Source organism: Zingiber officinale, chromosome 5A, assembly GCF_018446385.1.
Source record: "Zingiber officinale cultivar Zhangliang chromosome 5A, Zo_v1.1, whole genome shotgun sequence".
In the NCBI taxonomy this organism is placed as follows: domain Eukaryota; kingdom Viridiplantae; phylum Streptophyta; class Magnoliopsida; order Zingiberales; family Zingiberaceae; genus Zingiber; species Zingiber officinale.
In genome coordinates, this window is record NC_055994.1 from 150,780,046 (window position 1) to 150,803,018 (window position 22,973).

Below are 22,973 nucleotides of genomic sequence, written 5' to 3' on the forward strand. Positions count from 1 at the left end.
CATTACGTCTATAAATATATTATAATTTGATGTGACGTAATGAGTTGCTCTAGTATTAATATACCATTCAGTAGATGAAAACTCTGGGGTTTTACCATGAGAATGCACAGACGAAAGGACTTTAGGATGTACTTGTGAATCAGATGGTTGTCTTGAAGCTGTAGGACCTTCAACGAAATTTGAGTCAAATGTTTAGGACATTGAATACCAAAATGTCTATTTTTGATATAAATTTGACATTTCACCCGAGTATATGACCAATCATATCTTCTGAAACATTAATTTCTAGTATGACCAATGATGTGACAAATTTGACATTTTTCTGAACTTTGTCTTTGGTCATGATGTTGATTATTTGACATTGCAAAGGTATGAGAAGGTGTTGTTGAAGAAGATGGAACAAGAAGTTTGCCAGCATGAGTGGCCTCCCCTCCTTCGACTAGTTCTACAGTGATGAAGCTCCTGCAAGGCAACTAGTAGCAAAATACAGGCTTGCAATGTCAATGGCGTTGTTGAGAAAGTAGGCTGCGGTGGGGGTGATGGTGAGCAAGGAGGTCTCCTCCTCCTGCTGTTCGTCTTTGTTGGCAAGAACTACCAATGGCTGGTGTCGATAGGCGGCGCAGGCAAGGGATAGAGGCTTCGATGAAAAAGGAGTCTCGTTCCCCTTTCTTGGTGTTGGCAGCGAAGAAAGAAAAGGGTAATTTTAGTTCGTTCTTGAAAACAGAGAGGAATGAGAGAATTAAAACAAGTAGGAGAAAGAAGAAGAGCTTTAAAAAAAAATTTAAAAAAAAAAAGAGGGTTCACCGTTTATTGGATCTCCACCTCAAGAAGTTGAGAGAAGATAACAAAGAGATGACTCTGATACCATATAAGAAGAAGAATAGGGAGAGAGCAAGAAATAATATGAGAGCAAGAATAAAATTTATTATTCATTGATATTTATTTTAAGAACAATACAATATATAATGTTTAAAAAGTACTTAATCAATTGACCAATTAATAAATAACAGAATTATTCTAAAAAATATTCTGAGACTTATTCTAATAATTATAATAGAATTATTAGAATAATCCTAATACTAATTTGATTTGATGATTTAATTCAGTCAATTTTGATGATTCACTTTATCTCTTTTAGACCCTACCTTTCTTGTAAAATCGTCTCCTTTTCATTCTTCCCTTCACAAATTGCAGCTTAAGAATGTATCTTCTCTATGATCCAAAAGATGAATCCTGATGTTGTGCTCTCTTATCTCCCATAAATTATAGCTTGGGGTGAGCCATTCTTGCTTTGTCTCGGCGAACGTGACAAAAAAATTCTAACGGGAATCAAAGACAGTTCAATACACCTCCCATTGATCCGAGGAAGAAAGAAAACAGAGATAGAGAAGTTGAGAAGGCCATGCTGCACGACAACTCGTTGCTCACAACGGGTGCGAGGCAACCCTGCACGATGGTCGAGTGAGGTGGCTTTGTGGGGGGTAGAGCAGGCGATTGCCGCTTACCCGCACTAGGTCAGTGGCCACACAGTGTAGGCAGCATGCATAGCTGAGGGCAGTGACATGATGAGGAAGGATTGGAAAGATGCATTCCGTACGATCTTGGATAGATAAAATTTAGTCCAACGGATGGATTTTTAAATCCATCCATCTATTATTTTATATCAAGTAAATAACGGAACAAAAAGGATATAAAATCCATCTTCTTTTATGAAATAAACGAAGAAAAATTTTCCGTGTGAAAAACTTTCCTTCGTTTTTGAATATGCTCTCCCAAGTAAACAAGGCAAAGGGTAATCACAACCTTAAACATATAAATCCAATTTTATTATAAGACCTGCCGTGCCACATCAAAAGTAAAAAGTCACAACTTTTATAAACCTTTCCCCATAATCATAAAAAAATCAACTTCATATTGAGTTCCACTAATTCACACATCATTATCTATATTTTTTATTTACTATTTTCATTTATAATATTTATTTATTTATTTAAAAAAAATAAAAAATGAAAACAAAATGACTGGCTGCCACTATTATGATCCCAACATCCAATTTTGGATGTTGTGAGTTCTTAGATTTATAAAACCTACAAGGATTACGTATTGGATTTACAAAATCCAACTTCTTAGAATTTTGTAAACCCAACATTGCAGTCACTGTACCAACATCCGACCGAATATTTCTTCCAAATATTTATGTCAACACATCTACATTAATCAAATATCTTATTCCTTAAATATCCCAAATTTCACAAATAAATATCTCACGATAATTTTAAATCCTCTCCATAATATCTTTTTTAATGGAGAATATTTAAAATAAGAGATATTGGAAAAAAAATATTTTCTATGTAAAGAGAACATAAAAGAACATTCTATTATATTATTTATATAAAAATATTTTTTTTAAGATTATTATAATAATTACAACTAACTACTATAATATATAATAACTAGTACCACATTTGTGACAACTATTAATAGAACTTATAATTATTTTAAAATGATTTTGATCCATTTAAAATCATTTTAATAAATTTAAATAATTTTAATCAAATTAATAAAAATATATTTTAATATAATAATATTCTATATATAATAATATTAATTAAAATAAAATAATTAATGTTTCATATTATAACAAAATAACAACTCTACGTTGTATCAACTACTCCGTAACAACTATAAATAAATAAATAAAATATATATGTTTGATACAAATTATATGATTAGCAACTACACTGTACCTATTACACTAGCATTGGAATATAAAAAAATATTTGATAGAAATTATATGGTAGAACACCCTTTTAACTTTTTTTTTTAAAAAAAAAGGAATGCACTTGACAAGGAATTTTCATAAATTGCCCAAAATATTTTACCAACAAAGAACAGAATGGATTCTCCTATCAGATAACTTAAACTTTATTTCAGTAGAACTTGATAAATGTTAGATTTTTAATTGAACATGAACATGAACATGTGAGAGCCCCATGGAATGCATTATCCTAACCAAACTAGGACCCCTTCCACTTCTTTGTTCATTCCCATTCTTCCACCAAAATAATTGAATCTTATTTACAACAATCTACAAATCATAACTTATGAGCATTTGCAAACGTCCCACACCCTGTAAAACAATCACAAGATCTTACTACCAAAACAAATAAGTTAACATCATTGGTTATATACCTTAAGATCTGAAGAGAGTAACAGTAGCTATATGCCCGTTCTTCATGATCTGATGACAAGAGAAAGCTGAGTTTTAAACTAAAAGAAAGTTTGTGTAATTGATGTAAAAGAGGTAAAATTTGACGACTGCAAACACTTACCTCAAAAGCAACATTTGGGTATCCATAGACAAAAGTTGATCCAAATGGGCTGTTCATTGAACCCTGAGTCTGGATTGCGGCCGGGCCACTATCTCCGAGAATCTCCTACATAACAAAACATTCAATTGTAGTTTCCTAGTTCTTAACATCAAGATCCTACTTCAATTGATGGAGATAGAAAGAAAGAATTTATGATTATTTGTTTACAGAGTGGTTTTCTCAACTGTGACCATAATAACATGTGAGGATCAAGCTCAAAATCTCTTTATATCCATGAAAATTTGAGGATCGTAATGGTCACTTTCTGAAAACTATGAAGATATATTAGTTCTGTAAGCTAAATCTCATTTGCTTACTATATCAATGTCCAAAGGAATTAGAATATCGGCCCGGCCCTACGGAAGTTTTCCACCGGCTAGGCGGCCACTGGATAAATCCGAGAAGCACAGTGGCCTAACAATCACAATTGGACTTTTGACAATTAACCTCAAATGCTCCTATTGGTGCCACTATTGCCTTGCCCTTGCTGGGAATTAGAACTTATATTTGCAAAAATGAAGATTGCAAAATCAAACTGTGTTGAGATTTTTTTGTAGTTATTAACCAAACTACATCCTGTTTCAAACACAAGCCCGAATTGATCCTTCCAAGAGATTTCAGTATAACAAACGGATTCACATTTTACATAAATATTTGGACTGTTAACTAATTTTTCAATGCAACAGAATCATGATTAATTAGAAGCATTAGAGAGTTTGCACATGCAAATAACTTCCCCACAAAAAAAAAAAAAAAAAAAAAAAAAAAAAAAGACAGCCCGATGCACGAAGCTCCCCGCCATACAGGATCCAGGGAAGGATCCATTGTACGCAGCATTACCCTGCTTTTTGTAAGAGACTGTTTCCAGGATTCGAACCCGTGACCTTTTGGTCACATGGCAACAACTTTACCATTGCGCCAAGGCTCCCCTTCAACTTCCCCACAACAGTTTAGAAAAAAATGGGGGAAAAACAGAGATTGCATGTTAAATAACCCTTACACAGCATTGAATTCATAGAGAACAAAACATACTGGTAAACTCAGTTATTTCAGAAAGCAGATACTGTAAAAGCTCAGGATTCACTCTACCTTTATTTGTTCCCACTTTGTACTAGATGTAATACAGTTTTTAGTCATCTTTCCAATTTGAATTGTACCTTCAACTACAAATGTGAAATTTCATAAGTTATATAAAACTAATCCGATGTCATTTTGATATACAAAGTAATCAATACTTACCATCAGAATCATAGATAACAAAGTTGCATTTCATATAAGAATCAAAGTCGGAATGCCCAGGGAAATTTGTATGCAAAACAAACTTCTTGATTCTGTGAGTCTGCATATTGACATATATGTATTAATATTCTATACTAAGATAGTGTTAAGATGCCTTTGCTTGGAAAGAAACCCAAGAGATTTTCTAGAAAAAAGGACCTGTCCATCAAATAATATGTCCAGACCACGAGAGAAGTAATTGTAGAAGTAATCACCGCAAAGAGTGGTCCTTGGCCGAGGATCAGAAGCTGAGTGAATCACCATCTGATCGACCTAAATGCGAAAGGAAAATAATAGTAGTTTTGATAAAGTCAGTATCATCACAGTAAGTTTCAAGCTTCTAAACTCACCACAGAAAGTTTCATCTATTGAATTTTCAGAAATACAATTTCACTAGGCTATTGCAATATACTTGTACAGGAGCCTGGGTATCACTTTAGGCACATTTAAATATCCAACCATTCACTAAGCGTGAGAATAATCATATCTTAGCGGATGCTATCTATTTACAAGGACTTATAACTCTAGTATCATGCGTAAAAGGGATGTGCTAGGCATAGTTTCACTTAGGCCATCTACAGGGGGAAAAAAGATCTTCAAATGACTTCCAGGGAACTATGCAATGCAAGCAACCTAAAATGCAATGCAAGCTACCTAAAATGTAATGAAAATCTAAACTGGCAACTTTCTTCCAGTAGGTTGTCAGCTCCAATCCAAACTAGTTCTATAGTTTGGCACAGGTAGAAATAATTTACTTCATAAAGAAAAATCTGAAGAACATCCATGATATGCAAAGAACAACAACCTATAGATCTTTTCTTATTTATGCAATATGAAACTCCAACTGAGGATTAGAGTTTTGTCCCTCTTCCTACTCAACTAAAAGAAAAAAACAACTGTTAATTGGGCGTGTAAAATTTTTCCAAACACTAGTTCCTATAAGGTAGTAGTACTCAAGGGTTCAGAATAGTAAAGCTCAAGAAAAGGATATCCGAACTGTAGAATCATTCACCTGCTTCTGATAGATTCCACAAGGAGGTCCAAGCTCAGTCCAGATATCCTACAAAAATCATAAGAATTTGTAAGTCATGGAAACACATTTGAGTGAAACTGCGATAAAACTTTGCAATTTATTGAGGAAAATAGAGATGTGTAGGGGGCATGTCAGAAAGAAGTGGCTGAGTGTAATATAGCAGCAATATTTCCACTAGAGATGATGGGAGATAATTTAAGGAAGCATACCACAACTATCAGAGAAAGGAAAAATAAACTTACCTGTGGTGATGCACCAAAAGGAATATGCTGACCTCCAACAGTGAACCATAATTCCTCTCCAAGCTGCAGACAAGGAACAAGAAAAAAGGAAGCTCATTTATGGGGAATTTACAAAAATGGATCAATATTTAGAATTTCAACATCTTTTCAATCCACATATTCAACAAAGAAATGAATGTCACTAGTGGTGGTGGAATGTTTTAGAATTGCACAAATAAAGCCAAAACAAGAAACTTAAGTAATAACATGTTATTGATGTTCTAGAAGCATCACTTAGAAGCAATATCAAATTGGAGAGGGTCCAACTAAGACCGCATACTAACCTTAGCGTGCACTTCTTCCATGTATAGACTGCCAGCAGGCAATGGAGGGACTATAGCTTGGTCTAAAAGTGATCCTACACCAACCTTACTATCTGAAGAACCATCATATATGCAAACCCGGCATGCTACTGGAGTTGTTCCATCAGGAAATTCAAGAGGCAACTCAGTTGAAACTGAAACAATAAAAAAGAACTAAGGGAATCAATACAAAGTACTGACTTGAGGAACGTGACAAACATAAAAAAACAATTAATTGATTAATACCTTCTGCATTCTGGCAGCAATATGCATATTGGCTAGGGATAGGAAAAGCAAAGGACAATCCCTAACAACAAATCATTCATATAAGCAAACACTTCAAATAAACGCATAAAAAATGAAACCGAGGACATTAGACATACTGGGTAAAATAAGGTGTATGTCCCTCTATCTTTGTCATAAGTTCCAGGAAATGTAGGTCCAAAAAGTGTATATACTGCTACAAAAGTAGCAAGTGTAGAAGGGCCACTAAGACAAAAAGAAAAAATAAAAAAATAAAAATCAGTAACATATTCACAAAAGAGTTATTAACCAATAGTGAGAATACAACAGACCCAATCAGAGACATCGCATATCGCATTTGCAACCGTTTGACATCATACACTTCAATAAGACGTAGCCTCTGCAAGATAATTAGAATAAAATTGCAGCAAGAATTCAAAAGGTGATAGATAAAGAAATGGAAATGGATAGTTAAATAAACACCAAACTAAAAATAGAATTAGGCATTTTTTAGTAAGGCTGACAACATTGAACATCCAAAAAACCCAAACCAAAAGCATGAATTACCAATCCCTAGAAGTGAAAAGACATGCATATGAAGATAATGACTCCACCACTATATCCAAAAAAAAATAGTTTTTTAGATATCTGGAATTTTTTATTTCATTTTAATTGACCCTGCAGAAAGTTAAATTATTTTTTTAATTACAATAAATTATTTAACTATTATATTATATTAGATTGATTTGAAGTAACAGGAGAGAAGCAATTTCAACCCTACTTTATAGGCAATAACAGCTGATCATCTGGCATCATCTGCTCAAAAAAGGTATTGCAACCTGAATGAGTCAGGTTGAGGAATATATTACCTTTAGAACATGAGATGCTAGAGGATTGAGAAGACAATGCATATAGACTTTAGAAACAAAGGGCATAAAAGAAGGTTAAGCATCCAATAAAAAACCACACCTGTGACCAAGGATCAAAACGAATATGAAAACCATGATCAGGAAAGCTAATGACAATGTCCATGTTCAGGGGTTCCTGTAGCCATATAGAGACATGCACAAACAGTAAGATCCAAAGTAGTTTTATTGAGTTAAAATCTGCCATATGCTATGCCAAAGCTAAGTTAAACAAATAAACTTTCTGAGCTAACCATCCATGATTTAAAACATTGCACTTAGCAAATATGTCTCATCAGATGACAAGTTTCTTCTGCATAAACTTTCTGTCACTATAGCTTAAGTAGTAACTACAGAAAACAATGAATATCCAAAAAACAGATTCTCGGCGACATCTGATCAGCTTTCTCCATAGCAGCTAAATTATTAGTTTTCCTAAAGATTCCAATTGTTACAGTAGTTAAGACAAGTTGGGTGTTAGAGCTGACTTGATGTTGAGAAAATTGTGGGAGAACTCATCAAATCTAGATAATCTCTGAAATCTCACATAATTTGAAAGCCTCATCCATGAAAGTTATTGTTTGATTGTAGTTTTGCTCTTCAAGGGTTTGAGAGAAAGCATTTTGAATGATGAGAGCAATGGTGTATGGCTTATGAGTTTTTGGCTAAATTTGGTCTTCCCATTGATGGAATGCTTGCTTTACTGCAAAACATTTGAGAATATTTGTGCCGTAGGCACCCTGCTGAAATACAAATGATCGATCTTATCTCTGATCTTGTTTATTTACCTTTTCTAGTATTAGGGTTTTCTTGGTATTTTCTTCTTCTTGTCACTCCATTGGCAATTATAAAAGTGAAAATCTCTATTTTTTTTTCCTTTTATCAAGAAATTCCATTTTCTATGAAAAGAACAATAAGTCAAGGAAAATCTCTATTTTCCCTTTATCATGTTTACATCTGAAAAGAACAATAAAAATAAAAATTATTGTATTTTTTAAATTTTATGCTGAATAGTGAACACATAAGCCAATTACAATAAGAGAACACACTAACTTGGCCATACATACAACATATATCTATTAAAAATCCTTAACAACTAGGTAATAGTTTGTCTAGGTGAAACCAAACCAATAATTTTATCAAGTTTACAAACCAAAACTAAAGGATAAAGACAAACTGAATTGTTTGATTTGGGTTTGTTTGGTTTATTAGCTGGTTTAGATGCCCACGCCCAGCAAGCATAGGTATCTATCTAAATCCATCATTGCACAAACACCTACAAGAAGGAGATTATTTAATTTTAACTTTACCTTTATTTTTTATGGCACAGTTCATTCCACAGCTTTGAACAGTTAAGGAAATGAACTGTTAACAAATGAGTCGAGATCAGATTAACATAATAGAAGATACAAATGCATACTAACCTCATCACAATACTTCGCATAGATGTCATCATAAATATTACGTTGAAGTTCCAACTGGGCAATTGCTTCATGCAAAGGCATGCCTAGATAAGATTGCACCACATCACACAAAGTATAAAGAAACAGAAAATATAGAAAAAAAAAATGAATGTGTCTGCATCAAGTCAAGTTAACAATATGTTTTCCATCTCAAAAAGGTCTTAAGAACACATGATATTTCTATTGAGCAAATAGGCATCTACGGCCAATGGACTAAAAACAAGTATTTTAACAAGAAATTGAGTTAAAATGGTTAACAAGATCATCAACTGTTTAACATGAAAATTGATAGGCCAATCAATCTTGTGTAGTGTGAGCAAAAAGTGATGGGCTGATGAGTAATGCATTCCTCTGTCAAACTTTACAAGTGTTATCCTGTTAAAACTGGTTGTTGAGGAATGACGAACCAAAGGGTTCCAGTCCCTAGCAAGAATTTTCTACTCGATCAATGCAAATACATCAGCAAACTTACTCTTTATTTCACATCTTTCTGCCAGGGCATTGATCGTATGAAAAGGGCAGTCCAGTGTAGAAATCCTGATTGCGTCAATGTATATGATCTTAAAGTTTAACTGAGCATAAAATTAATTATACTCAACAAGCCAATAAAATCACATGCCAGATGCTATTCTTTCCTAATTCAATCAAACGCAAAGTCCGACCGCCATCATAAAAAGGGGGTAATTTGATAGGAAATAAATTGAGCAACAGTGCTACATTTGGTACCGAAGCTATCAAAGCGACAAAAGCATGCTGTCAACACAGAGAGGGGGGAAAGCAACAAAAAAAAAAGTAAATTTACTAAAAGTTAAACAAAAAAGAAAATTCAATCGCCCAAAACAATTGAGATGCCCTAAGACGACGACTTGATCCATCGTTGAGAAATCAAGGGATGAAAACCCTACATATCGAAGAAATAAAGAAAAAAAAAATGATCACCAAGGGTAAAGGGCCCGATGCCAAGGCCCGGGCGAAGGTCAAGGGTGATGGCGCCCATGGCCGTGCCCTCGCACCTCCGCCTAGGAGCCGCCGACGCTCCCGATCTCGGTTGGTGCTGCAGATGCTGCATCACGACAGGCCGTGCCCTCGCCTCTTTCGCCTCCTTCCCTTCTCGATCCGGTCAATCTCCTTCCGTTCGTTGCGCCACGAAACTACCCAAGCAGAAGCCTCGGCACCACAGCGAAGCAACATTTCGTGTGCGCATATATTTCCGAGGACATTTTCACTCCCCTCTCAAAAGTTTATAAAATTTCTAAACTGCCATTCCTTCCTACAGGGATCATTCGTTATCAATAAATATCATTTAAAAAACATAACGAGGACTGGAATTGTTTTTAGATCTTTTTTTTTTATTTGTGTTTATTTACAAAAACAACCCTCTGTTCTTTATTTTTTGATTTTTAGACGAAGATTAAGTCTTTTATATATAAAAGAATAATTCAAGCGAATGAGCGAAACAAAAATTAAAATATTTTTAAAAATAAAATCAGTGATATTTACTTGTTTCTTTGTCACAATTCTCATGAGGCCCGTTCTTTTTCAAAATTTATCAAAAACACATCCATAATTTAATTCCCAAAATATCCATCCATATCTTATCTTAGTGCGTCATTTAACTAAAGCTGCTCCAAATTGCTTTCAATTAGCTTCGATCAAAACAAAAGGATGGAAGAGCGAGAACAGATGCTCGTCAAATGGCAGTTCTTCAGGAACATTGCACAGCATATGTTCGTCAAAATCTTACACTGGTTGAAAGAAACGCAATACATGAGAATGGAATTGCTCAAGCTCAAAGAAACAAAACCTGACCAGAAAGGAAATCCGACGTTATTTACATTAGTCACCAAGAACCCAGCACGGATCTATCTATGATTTAAGAACAGCTCCTTCGGTTATCTTCCAACCTGACTTGGTATACGCCATCTCGTACCTGGTGGTGTAGGTGGTACTGCAGGAATCGTTATGCTCGGGGTGAGCATCGTCGGTCAACTTAGCAGATTCCTCGATTGTAGCCTCCACTGTCGACCGACGGCCATTTAAGGACACAGTGATACTATCGATCGTCACACCTAGTAGACTGTACTCCCAGAACCAGCCATGCTGCTCGATCTCAACAGCTCGATCGGTCCATATCTTCAGCATTCGGCCATCCAGAATCTGTCCAGAATTTTAAAAGTTATTGTCATGTTTCAGAGGGAAATACTATTATACAAGCATCTACAAGTATGAGCTACCAAGTTAGTATCTGCAAGTGGTAACACAAATATGCAGTAATATCGATGTCCAGATGACAATTATTTATCAAAGCTTCTGTTTGTAAATAAAGGCCTTGGAACTAAGAATCCATCTATGTTTTGTGGAAATCTTGGCAAACTAATATAGCTCGTGGCTGTTCGTATAATTTAATTTTTAGAATTTACATTATAATTCTTAGTGTACCAAAGACTTTCAAAGAGCAGCTTCAGCATATGGTTGGTCAAGGTAAAGAAGTGAATAGGTATGAATGTTTAGGAAGTCGATGTACAAGCAAGAAGCTTGTGGAATGGATTCAGCTGATACGCTATACGAGCTATTCAATATGGCTGGAAATAAAAAAAAAAAAATTATAATGGTAATCTATAAATTCAGTCATAGCAGCAGGAAAAAAGAAGAAAATGACAAGAAATTATACTTGTTTACACAAGCAATCTTTGATATACATATCTATGGGATATATGCATTTAGATTATATACAGTCTCATCCCTGCACATGAATGAGCAGCTTCATATATTGTGGTTTCACATGGATGGACTATCACTACAGTAGTTGTATATTTTTCACCCTTGCTGAAAACCATGTTCATAGGTCAAAACTATCCTAAAGATTTCTGCCCCTGAATTAAAATTTCATTGTCATTCACAGTTTAAAATGCCGTAGAAACTAGAATGGTGAGAAAGAGGGTTATTGGGTAGTAAGTAGGTAATCAGTTAATAGATTTTTGATGTTCGTCATGTCTTCAATAAATAGAGAAATCGTATAACATAGTTGCCAAGAGTCATTCACAAAAGAAGAAACATCACACCTCTGGCAGCTCTTCAATAGAATGATCTGATCCAAGTGCCCTAGATTTGACATTCTGCCATTTATGAACTATACTTTCTGCTAACCGTGCATCCATCTTAGGTACTTCTTCAATTGAATTTTCATCTGCAGTAATTTTTATATAGAAAAATATAAATGATCTTCTTTAACATAATAAAAGTATTGGTGCACAACATCATGAAAATACAATGAGATAACTTAAAGCAATTGCAAACACGAAAGAAGCAACATGGATAAAGATTGATTGCAGGGCTTAGCACCTACAGTATGAACTGAAATGGCTCCTAAGTTTAATTGCATATAAATAACGGTTTGGAACCGATTCAAGTACTCTTAGGTTAACAAATATGGATGTCTAGATCAATTTCTTGACCATGCCAACTAGAGACAAGGTTCCCAAAACATCCTGTTTGTCAAACAAGGTCAAGCAATCAGAACTTGGTTAAGTTGTATGAAGTTGAATCCAAGTAACCAGAACTGACCAGGTCTAATTAGTAATTAGTTTATACTTGAAAGTGTAAGTTCCTCCGTAGGGATTAGGTATAATCGCATGGTTTTGATATTTGGCAACAAGTTTATGTTTGATGGTTCAGACTGATAACTGTCTTGGATTTGCATTCTGACTTATGTTGTAGGTCAGCAACTAATGTAAAAAGAAAAAAAAAAAAATACTTGATCAAAATGTTTATGAAACGGGCATAAAGCAACGTGGAGCTCCATCTCAGTGAAAGTGCCATACTGCCATCTGAGCGGAAGTCTCAAACCTGAAGACCACCAAAAGACACGTGTTGTATTGGTCTTTTGGTTTCAGGTAAGATTGTTGTATGAATAGTTGGTAAGCATCTAGATAGAGGTCACTTACCAAGAGAGCTTGACCATGAAGCCATGTTGGTGCTTAGTAATTTATATCAGTCAAGTTCCATAGCTTAATCAATGATGTAAATTTTGGAAAAATCATTGTTATTCTACTGTTGTATTTTATCGTTACTGAAAGAACTCTTTTCATGTTTAATCATATCTACCCTGTGATTCCATACTTCCAAAGGAAGACTGGTTTTTGTTCAGCTATGAATCCCAAATAACAAAAAAATATCATCAAGGCCAAGTGAAATGACATTATCACAAAAGATATGGCATTTGATTTCAAATGAGTAAAATTGATAACAAAAGTACTCTTTAACTTAGGTTAAAGATGGTCAGGTCTAATGAAACTGATACAATATCCTAACCACATTGGGCCTTAGCATTGTCTAAAGTTGTTACAAAATCAGTTACTATCCTAGAGATTTTATGATTCCTTTGAGGCACAGACATCAGTAGCTAACTCCTGCTTGTAAAAAGTTGACGTTTCTTCTTATTTACTATGGCTCTATTGCTCAGTATATTGATATATGAGTCAGGATTTTTACCAATATCAACGAAATTGGAAGCCATTGCTGAACCTGATTCCTTCCTGGTAATACGAGAACCATTTCTTCCAGGTAAACACTTGATCCCAACCATAGTCAGTAATCCAATCACCATACCAGCAGACATGATCTTCACAACAGAACTTTTTATTTCGCTCGTGAAGTCTTGCTGATTTGAATCTTGAGGATCAACCTTACCGGAAACCTCTGCTTGAAGACTTAACTTATCCTGATCCTCTATCGGTACAGTCTCCTCAGTACGTATCTCAGGTAACATATCAATTCCATCCCTATATTGCTCTGACCTCAAACTTTCTTCGTTGTGAGTAAGTGGAAACACTTTACGCAAAGCCTGAAGAACACTCAGCTTCACACTACCAAATGCAGCTGTAGCCTCCTCAGCCCCAATTTTCACAATGGCAGCAGCTGCAGCTAAAGGTGAACCATTACCCCCATCAATCCGTTCAAGATACTTAAGAACCATAGGATCATCATAATAATCCCCTAATCTGAACTTAACATCTTGAGTATCTCTAGATCTGGGGAAAACCACCTCTCTAAGCCAAGTCTCCAACAGTTTGCAAATCCCAGGGAGAAGATCACTATCTTTGTCTGCATCAGAGCTTTCCACAATGAATTCTAAGATTGCTGGGTCTCGATTTGGGGAGCTCTCATTATCTATGCCCAACCACATGCGGCATTCATCAATATCTCCTAGAAGAAGTGAACAGAGCCCCCTCTCAAGCGCAAAAGGAATTTCAAAATCAGCCATTGCAGCATATTCTGAAAATGTACCCACAGGAACAAGCATGGTCTGTTGAAGTTGCTGAAAAAGCTTGTCTGCTGTTCTGATATAGTGGGGATGTTTACCTACGAAAGCCTGTGCAACCAATGCAAGTGCAAAACCATACACCTCAAAATCTTCTGCTGGTAGATTGCTTGGTCTAGCAGCAAATAATTCTACCTTCAATTGTAAAAGAGCAATGCAAGCATACATCATACCAAAATTTTAAAATCTCAGAAAAAGAAAAAAAGAGTATTTAAAGGAACTCTATTCAGACCTGCTCAGCTGCTGTCATACGTATGTTGGTTTCATTCATGAAGGTTTCCCGAGTGAATCCTCCTCCAATAGCAGTAGCGCCTCCCCTACCAACAGCCCAAAGTATATTGCGCACGCCAAGAAGACCCTCCTCACGCTTAATTCGGTGTTCTGAGTCAAGGGGCAATGCAAGAAGCTCCAGCACACAACGAGGGGTTATCTCTTCTAATGTCTCATCAATCTGTACTAGAAGATCAGGTGCAAGGTTGCTTGCTCCCTCCTCCTAGGGAAAAAACAGTTTTACATCGCAGTGAACAAACAAACAGATGTATTTTCCTAACACCATGTGCTAGACTTTCGCACTGGTTAACTACATTATGGATTCTGATTTTTATTTGCTCATTTGTTGACATATAATCTATGTAAGAACAAGAAAGATAACTCATGTTAAACATATACCCAATAGGAATACAGCATGAGGAAGAATAGAACGAATACTGCAATAGTAATAATAATATGCACACATTCTTTCTCTTGTAAGTATCTTCAAATAGCTTTTGCTACATATTCCAAGGAAATACAAAATTCAATCATCATTTCACAATTACAATTCAGTAGGTTTCTTCAGAAAAAGGAAGCATCACTAGCATTATCATAATAAGTCTCATCAAAACAATCAGACACCCTTCAGTTAAAAAGGATAACTTAGAAAGCATCATCTAGTGGAAAAAAAAAAAGAAAAGAAAAACTAAACATCCGTACTTCAATGTAACACATGCAGTAGTAAGTCAGGCGGAATCAATGTGGTGGTATAACAAGGAAAATGGTGTTTTACCCCTGAAGCAAGTTAAGTAATTTGAAATATCTAGATTTCACGTTAAACTCTTGCAATTGGATAAAAACAATTAGGAGATTATTCAACGGAAAATTGAATCAGCTAATTAGACATTGACACGGAGAGAAATGTCTCTATAAGAAAGAAGAAGTGTTCAAATATCTACCTGCAGAAGCTTCAGAGCCCTCTCAAGAACTTCACAGCAATTAACAAAGTCTGGAGGGTTTAGGGCCATAGCATCCCTCGAGAACTCCACATAAGCTAATACCATGCTGAGGACCACATCCTGCTTGAAAGTTTTTGGAAGACGCTCAAGGAGAAGACTCTTTCCTATTCGCAGGACCAATTCAGCTTGCCCTGCCTCTTGCAGCACACATAGAGCCCCGGGAATCTAATCAAAATATCACCTTTCAGCTCAAAGACGGTCGGGAAATAGATAGTTAGCTATAAACGGCATATCCTAAGTATTAGAAACACACCTTATCCCAGGGGATGTAGGCTGTGATAGTGGAATCAGGGTCCTGCACGAGGCCGCGGTTGTAGTCCCCGCGGGAGCTGGGGTCGGAAAGGTTGTCATAAGCAGCCTGGAGGATCTGGCGACGGCCGATGAGGGCTTCTTGGCTGTATCCATAGAGAGGTGGTTTGGAAACCCTAGCTTCGAATGCTCGCCGAATGCCATCGGCTAAAAGGTGGGTTTCAGCACCAAGGACCTAAAACCCAAATAGATGAATGCCATACGAGATCGGCGGTCAGAAAACGAAAAGCCAAAAAATTTTAAAAAAAAAAAATGGAAAGAAGCATTTAGAAGTAGGCGACGGTGGCGTCGACCGTCGGGTACCTGGTAGAAGTCGATGGGGAGGGCGAGGGAGCGATCAGCGGAGGGAAGAGGAGGCGGGGATAGTAGCGAGAGAATAGAAGAGTCAGCAGGGGAGGAGGGGGAGGAGTTGTCGGTGGCGGTGGAGGCGGCGAAATGAAAGTCACCGAGGAGACGGTCGGCCCACTTGCTGGAGCGGCAGACGATGGAGTAGAAGTGGCTGGGACGGAGAGAAGGCGAAGCCTTGGAGTAGAAGTAGGAGGAGGGGTTTCCGTAGAAGGGGATCGCAGGGCGGAGGAGGCCGGTGAGGGCGCAGTGATTGAGGGCGTCCATCAGTGACGAACAGCGCCGTGCTCTCTCTGTCCCTCAAGTCTCGAGCATCTGCGTCGAGCTTTGGATTATGCGACTTTTTGTTTTTTTATATTTTTCATCGTTGAATTTTGGTTCTCTTTTCTTTCTTTTTTTTTGGGGGAGGAAAATAGCAAATAATCATCGAAACTTCCAAGAAACAAATTGATATTTAACAAAGAGTAATTCACCAACCAAATAAATTCGGAGTGCTTAATCAAATCGGGTTAATTATTGTAGGTCGATCCCTTTCAGTGAGCATTCTATTTTCTTATTCTCATTTTCCCTCCTATTTCTCACGAGATAAAATATTTTCTCCAACACAACCCACAAAATGATTTGAAAATGAAGAAAAATGTATTGCTAATGAAATTTTCTTAGGCGATATAATCAAACTTGCATAGACTAACACGCATTGGTTGATTGGAGGGCTCTTTCAATGCGTAAGTCACCATAGTACCCTAATGGTAAAATGAAAAGAGGAAAGTAAAAATAGAGATAGTTCAAGAGAGCTCCTTTAGCAGAACATCTACTTAATATTTATAAGTATGAGAGAATAAGATATATATATATATATATATGAAGATAACGAAAAAATATTAAAAAAAAAGTAAATTCGTTACCTTAACGGCCCCCCTAGTGTCGGCCCCATGGATATGGAGGGAGGTTCATGCAGGTACACAGACATGACTTGGATAATGGTGATTCGGCATGATGACTTAGTCAAGTTACAGTGGGACTAAGTAGGCGTGACCTAATTATATCGATGTTTGTTAATTAATTAATAGTATCATTAATCGATATGCATTATAGAGCCCAAAGCATCACCGGAAATCATGAATTTATATTTATTTGTTCAGTGTAAGAGTACACGACAACTAGCTAATTATTTTAGAAAATATTTGCACTAGGAATATTTCTTTTTCTTTTTTTGGCAATTGTAATGTTTGTATTTCTTCATGTCTAATAAACATAAGATTATCTAGACCCAATGATAATGCTTGTGGATTTCAACACATTTGTGGATATAGCTAGTTAAAAATGAATTCGTGATCATAAAAAATTGAAAGTTAATGTATATCTCATGAATTATAGTTAACTATAGATCCAAAAAAAACTTTAAATAATATTTTTTTTTTGGCTTGAAACTAGGTTATTACGAATTTTATCTGATTATAAATGTAGATCTCCATGTGAGCTTTGATTTGATATATAGAATGTCTTGTTTTAATGCTCAAGTCAAAAGTCATGACCTAAAAATAAACAATTGACACAAATACATAACGTATCATAGAAATGTTAAAATCAGATATGAAAACTATAAATACTTTCACTGCACCACCCTCTTCTATTATGTTTCAACTTTTCATAAATAAAATCTCCTAGGTCATGAGTTTCATTCAAAACTCATAGATGAATTTAAAGAATTATGATTGAACCCAATTTAAGTACTATATATTTTTAAAATACCCCGAATTCTATATGTGCCCAAAAATATTAGATGAAATCATTTACCAATAGTAAGAGAAGGTTTTCAAATTTTATTATTTTAAGATAATTTTCACATACACATAAGTCATAACTTATCTCAAGAATATTAGAATGAGACATGGATAATGCACTGTAATCACTTCCATTATATATCAATTTTTTTAGAATTTTACACAGTGATGTTAGTTTTTTAAAATCAGCCCATTATGCTTTTTAGTTAATCCTAAATCTTGGGTGCGCTCGTGGATAAGTTGCCATTAAAAATTTAAACATGAAATGAATGACGTGGCATCCTAAATATTAAATTCTATCGAACCATTGTCGTAAAGGAGACCAAATTCAAGTGGAAAAAAATATATCATTTATAATTATAATTGGATTGTGATAGTGATTTAATTGTAATTAATTATGATTTTTTTTAAATTTATCGTCTCTTAGATGATAATTTAGATCGAGACGGATGGTTCGAGGTTATCTGAACATCGTCGATAGTAGTCAAGCGGCTAGGTTACTAGGCTCCGAGTGAGGATGACCTCTAGATGATATTCGATCAGAGACCCTGATTCAAATTATAACAAAAAAAAAGATGAATTTAAAAAGATCATAATTAATTATGACTAAATTACATTATAATTACAAATAATCTTGGTCCACAATTTTTAATGGAGGGATCTGATATCGTCGTCGAGAACGAGTTTCCTGTGACGAATGGCGGGCAGTTGACTCAGACTCCCAGTTAGAGGGCACAAGCATTCTTCTTTAAGTTGAAATTAAAGAAATATAAAAAAGGGCGCAAAAAGTATAAACACAATCTAAATAATAATAATAATAATAAATCTTCTTTCTATATAAAAAAAAGGCATATCATATTTTTATTACAATAAAAGTTTTTATAAGAGGGCTAATATTATTATTATTTTTCATAGACATAGACATAGACATAGAAACGTTACTAGAAAATTATCAGAAATAAATTATATTAAATTATATATCAATAAAAAATAGAAAATTATGGAGGTCTAGTTTCTAAAAAAAATGGCAAAAAAAAAAAAATTGGTGATAAAAATAATATTTTTACAAAAAGTTATGCCCATTTTAATTGAGATCTGTCAAGTTGAAAAGATTGTTCGGGAAGGATTATTATTCAGGAAAAATCATATTGTTTGAGAAAAATTGCTCGGGAATGATATATTATTCAGGAAAAATATATTGCTCAAGAAAAATTTCTCAAGGAAGGATAAATTGCTCGGTAAAAATATATTGCCCTGGAATTGAAAAGAGTCCATCTATATTTTTGATATTCTTGGAATTTGAAAAGGTTGATGAGACTTTAATATCCCTACATGTTTTTTCTTGATTAAACTCACTATTATTCTCAAGACTTAGGAAATATAAATCTACTTTAACGAGACCTTAGGAAATATACATAGGATTGGTGCACGTAAGAAGAGGGGGGTGTGAATCACATATACTTAAAAATTTTCTTTTTCAGTTTTGTAAAAGCAAGTGTGCAGCAAAATTAAAAGAAGGCAAAAATAAATTAAGAAAACAAAAGTACGTAATTAGTTACTTGGTTCAGAGTCTTCGTCAACTCTTACTCAGATCATATCAATAGACAATTTACTAAAAACCTTTTCCAGAACCATTGGAAAAGGAAATCAAGCACAAGAACGAAGTAAAGGACAGCGTAACAACTTACACTAACCTAGCAATAAAGAAAATAACTTAAACTAAATTGTTACCAACACAAGAATATCGAAATTGAGATTTCAGGTGCTGGTGTAGGTCTGCCGACAACGATTGGATGAAGCAGAACAATAGTGCAGCACCAACACAGCATATTTCGAGTAGTCGAGGTAGCAGAAGGATCGTTGAAGCTTGTATAGAGTACTGTCCTCAATGTTGGTCGAATAGGGCTTATATGGAGTGTTAAGGGCACCTCCAACCTCATTCAAAGCACCTCCAACATCAAAGTTTATCTAGCGTAAATCGGACTCTATCTGCTCCAAAGGTTGCAATGTCCATCCGCACGAGGGCGCCTCTAATGGACCTCCCAGGCGCCTCCAATGCACCTCTGAGGCGCATCTTCCACCATGTCGAGGGCGCCTCCAAACGCTGATTCGAGGCACCTTCGAGGTACCTCGAACATTGTTATCTGAGGCTAATTTTGCACTTAACTTTGCAAAGAAGAGTTAATCCAAAGCAAAATAATATACCATGCAAAACAAATTTAGCACAGTAAAAATAAATAATTATTAACTAGGTCTTGTCTTTCCAAAACAAGGAACTAGTCATTGTCTCAGATTAGACATCTGAAATGACTTTAAGTTAGACTATGCCTATAGTCCCACTGAAACTCGTTCTCACTTGATCACTCTCCTCCAGTGACTTACCTCACTTACCAATTGTAGTCACTTGACTTATCTTTAGACCCACCAAGTCTTCTTGTTGGAATTGCACATTTGGACTTCAGCCAACTGTCAAGGTCTGCGAAGGTCCCGCAGGCCTAGCTGGACTTTCTACCAGAATCACACATCTAGAGTTCAACCTGTTGTCAGGTCCTTTAAACGCGTCAATTCCTGCTCACTCGATAAAGAGGTTAGATAACATAACATCTAATTTTAATCCATTTTTCATTCATTAAAACTTGAGTTTAACCATTGGTGCCAACTGCACCAACGATATAAATTGCAGTTAATGTATTTTGACTCATCTTAGAGGGTTGTTCCATGTCTCGCCTCTAAAAGTTATCATTTGTATTGTTTGGACGCAGGTTGTTTTTTTAGATTAAAATATATTTGAACTTTTAAGCTTGTTAGAAGATTTATCTTCTTGTTATCGCTCTAACTCTTGGTGGATTTCCTAGAATGGTGAGTATTGAGTACGCCTTGTGTTACCTCCTAGTTCTCCTACGCTTTTTGGTGTCAAGTTGGAATCAGATCTTTGATTTCCAATGACTGGTTGTAGAAGACAAAGGTCAAATGGTGATGATCCTACAGCTCATCAAAGAGACATTTGTGATATCGAGTTAGATGACTTGAGGAGACAAGTGCAACAACTCAAGCAACGTCTTGCACATGGCGAACCTCTGGAGCATGACGTTGAGGGTCATGGTTCGGAGGTTGATTCTACAAATTATGGGATGGGTTTTAATTTATTTCATGGCAACATAAATGATGATTCCAATGATAATGCATCTCAAAATTGAAGATATCGAAGGAACAATGTTCACGAGAAATCTTTTGATTTTAAAGTTAACATCCTAGATTTTGATGGAAGAAATGATCCTAATGAATTTACTGATTGGCTCAACTCCGTCGAAGAGTACATTGCTGAATTTGAAAAATCTCAAGATGAGATGCGATATGGTAGAGTCGGAGGAACAATCTATTGCTCAATTTCTTGGAGGACTTTGATATGAGATTGGAAATGTTGTCTAGCTACAACCACATTGGACTTATAATGATGTATGTAAGTTGGCTCTCAAGGTGGAAAAATAACAAAATGAGTCAAGACGTTTTAGTGGTCATTTATCTTCAAGTGGTGGTGTTTCTAACCGAGAGAGTGTCTCCACTTCAAAGAACACGATAACATCAAAAGAGACAAATCAAAAGGTTGTTGCAAGCAAGGAAATAATGCATGTTTTGTTAAACCAAATGGCCCTAACAATCAAAAGGTATGTTTCAAATGCAAAGGTTTTAGACACTTCATTGTAGATTGTCCAAATCGCAAGAGTATTACTTTTATTGAGAAGAAGACGAGGATGAATCTCATGAAGCAATAGCTATCTACGATGAATCTGATAAAGAAAAAGACATTACTTATGAAGATGATGGAGAATCTTTGGTGGTACAACATAGCTTCAATACTAATGTGGAAGATCTATCATGGCTTTGCAACAATATCGTTCACACTAATTGTACTTCCTATGGCAAAGTATGCAATATCATCATTCATGGGGGAAGTTGCGAGAATGTTATGGCTACTATAATGGTGGAGAAGTTGAGATTAAAAACTGAAGATCATCCTCAACCTTACAAGCTATCATGGTTTCAAAAAGGTAATGAGGTGAAATTAACTCAAAAATATTTTATTCAGTTTTCTACTGGCAATAAGTATAAAGATGAAGTTTGGTGCGATGTTATTCCTATAGATGCTTGTCATTTGCTTCTTGGTAGACCTTGGCAAATTAATAGAAAAACTCATCATGATGACTTTAAGAATACCTACACTTTTATTAAAGATATTGAGAAGATTATTTTAGGCCCAACTATGGTGAAAAGTATTCCTAAACCTTCAAAAAAGGATGAAAATATTTTATTCTTCAAGTCTCAAGTGGAAAAAGCAATTTATGAATCTGTTGAGGCATTTGCATTGGTAGTGTTTGAAGAGAATGAAGAAGGTCATACTATCCCTTCACAAGTTCAACCTCTTCTTCAAGAATTTCAAGATGTGGTGCCTGAAGAGATTCCTCCGGGACTTTCACCAATGTGAAATATTCAACATTATATTGATTTAATCCCCAACGCCTCAATTCCAAACAAGGTAGCCTATAAAATGAGTCCTAAGGTACATGAAGAGTTACAAAGACAAGTTGACGACCTTTTGGATAAAGGACTTGTCCAAGAAAGCAAGAGCCCTTGTGCTATCTCAACTCTTCTGTTGGAGTTGCAAGGTTACAAACATAGTCCCACATTGAAAACACATGGAAAAGATTATGGGTTTATAAGAGAAAGATATCTCCATTAGTGTGAGGTCTTTTGGGTAGAGCCCAAGAGCAAAACCATGAGGGCTTAGGGCCTTCTTATATCGAAGAAAGATGGTTCATGACGCATGTGTATTGATAGTAGAGCGGTGAACAAAATCATTATCATATCGCTTTCTTTTTCTCTGACTAGACGATGAGACTAAGAGATGAATGAAAATCTATCTTCAAAATAAGGGATGATCTTTATGAATGGTTAGTTATGACATTCGATCTTTCTAATGCTCTTTCTACTTTTATGTGGTTTATGAATCATATTTTAAACCATTCATTGGAAAATTTGTCATTGTCTACTTTGATGACATTCTTGTATA

At 35.5% G+C, this 22,973-nt stretch overlaps 2 protein-coding genes across 4 annotated transcripts; both read right to left on the reverse strand.

Annotated features, from left to right (window-relative positions):
- Window positions 1-2,901: 2,901 nt before the first annotated feature.
- Window positions 2,902-10,072, reverse strand: LOC121982475 (PHAF1 protein At3g51130-like). 3 transcript variants are annotated; one of them, XM_042535563.1, is made up of 15 exons: window positions 9,816-10,072; window positions 8,838-8,920; window positions 7,478-7,552; window positions 6,841-6,908; window positions 6,649-6,754; window positions 6,512-6,572; window positions 6,248-6,420; window positions 5,925-5,987; window positions 5,662-5,709; window positions 4,809-4,922; window positions 4,611-4,710; window positions 4,461-4,534; window positions 3,333-3,437; window positions 3,193-3,241; window positions 2,902-3,130 (listed from the first exon to the last, which is right to left on the reverse strand). In XM_042535563.1, the coding sequence occupies exons 1-14, from the start codon at window positions 9,943-9,945 to the stop codon at window positions 3,194-3,196; spliced, it is 1,248 nt and encodes a 415-aa protein (XP_042391497.1). In that variant the 5' UTR covers window positions 9,946-10,072; the 3' UTR covers window positions 2,902-3,130; window position 3,193. The 3 variants fall into 3 exon arrangements, with proteins under 3 accessions (XP_042391497.1, XP_042391499.1, XP_042391498.1); XM_042535565.1 differs by having other exon boundaries at window positions 2,902-3,150; XM_042535564.1 differs by having other exon boundaries at window positions 2,902-3,154.
- A 472-nt stretch (window positions 10,073-10,544) lies between these two features.
- LOC121982477 (protein ACCUMULATION AND REPLICATION OF CHLOROPLASTS 6, chloroplastic-like) lies at window positions 10,545-16,466 on the reverse strand. Its single transcript, XM_042535566.1, has 7 exons — window positions 16,080-16,466; window positions 15,721-15,951; window positions 15,408-15,632; window positions 14,429-14,689; window positions 13,368-14,331; window positions 11,939-12,063; window positions 10,545-11,033 (listed from the first exon to the last, which is right to left on the reverse strand). The coding sequence occupies exons 1-7, from the start codon at window positions 16,386-16,388 to the stop codon at window positions 10,743-10,745; spliced, it is 2,406 nt and encodes an 801-aa protein (XP_042391500.1). The 5' UTR covers window positions 16,389-16,466; the 3' UTR covers window positions 10,545-10,742.
- Between the last annotated feature and the right edge of the window lie 6,507 nt (window positions 16,467-22,973).